Source organism: Charadrius vociferus, unplaced genomic scaffold (assembly GCF_000708025.1).
Source record: "Charadrius vociferus isolate BGI_N301 unplaced genomic scaffold, ASM70802v2 scaffold1640, whole genome shotgun sequence".
Taxonomy (NCBI): domain Eukaryota; kingdom Metazoa; phylum Chordata; class Aves; order Charadriiformes; family Charadriidae; genus Charadrius; species Charadrius vociferus.
This window is the reverse complement of record NW_009646613.1, coordinates 105882-106631: the sequence shown is the minus strand read 5'-3', so window position 1 is coordinate 106631 and position 750 is coordinate 105882. Positions and strand designations below refer to the sequence as shown.

At 44.9% G+C, this 750-nt stretch overlaps 1 protein-coding gene across 1 annotated transcript in view; it reads left to right on the top strand.

Moving 5' to 3' along the window:
- Positions 1 to 750, top strand: part of SCAMP4 (secretory carrier membrane protein 4) — a 23282-nt gene that overhangs the window by 20902 nt on the left and 1630 nt on the right. The window contains exon 4 of the mRNA XM_009887862.1: positions 145 to 246. Within this exon, the coding sequence (XP_009886164.1) occupies positions 145 to 246 (102 nt within the window). The remainder of the gene's footprint in view (positions 1 to 144; positions 247 to 750) is intronic.

The window sequence follows — 750 nt, the reverse complement described above, 5'->3', positions numbered from 1 at the left end:
GAGGAGTAGCCTTCAAAGTATACGGCTGTAGAGGGATCTCTTCTGAGGTACCACGTTTGAGGGTTTGTACGTGATGGGGTCGAACATCAGTGTGAAGCAACGTGAGGTGCCAGTCTCCCCCTAACTTCCTCTCTTCCTTCACAGGTCAGACAGCTCGTTTAATTTTATGGCCTTTTTCTTCATCTTTGGCGCACAGTTTATTCTCACGATCCTGCAGGCGATTGGTTTCTCCGGATGGGGAGCTTGGTAAGCAGGATGCTCCTACAGTCTTACAGCTGGGCACTCAGCTCTCATGCCTGAGAATTTCAGGCTATGGGCTGTTTTTATGAACTTTTGAGAAACTGGTGGCAGTCTATACTGGGTGGAGTGGAAGAAGCTTTCTGTTTTCGTTTATGGCATAATTACGGAGTACACAACTCTGTTTCCATTGCTGGTTATTGCAAGAGCTCCTGTATTGGCAGACGTCAGGTATCTTCACCTGCTAGTTCTTTGTAGCACCTTCTGCAACGTCCATTTCTTTTTACCAATTAATCAGCCAGTTTTAGGATCTATCTGATCCTCTCGTAGCATTGCCCTCAAATTATTTGCAGCACATGGTGAGCAGTGCACGATGACTCACTGTTGGCCTATACAGCAAGTATTGTGAGAGTTGTCCTAAAATAAATGGGAGCATTTTAGTGTCTGTCCCTGGTTATGTTATAATTGTTTGGCATTTTAACTTTCTGTCTCTAGAGACTTGAGAGCAATTCC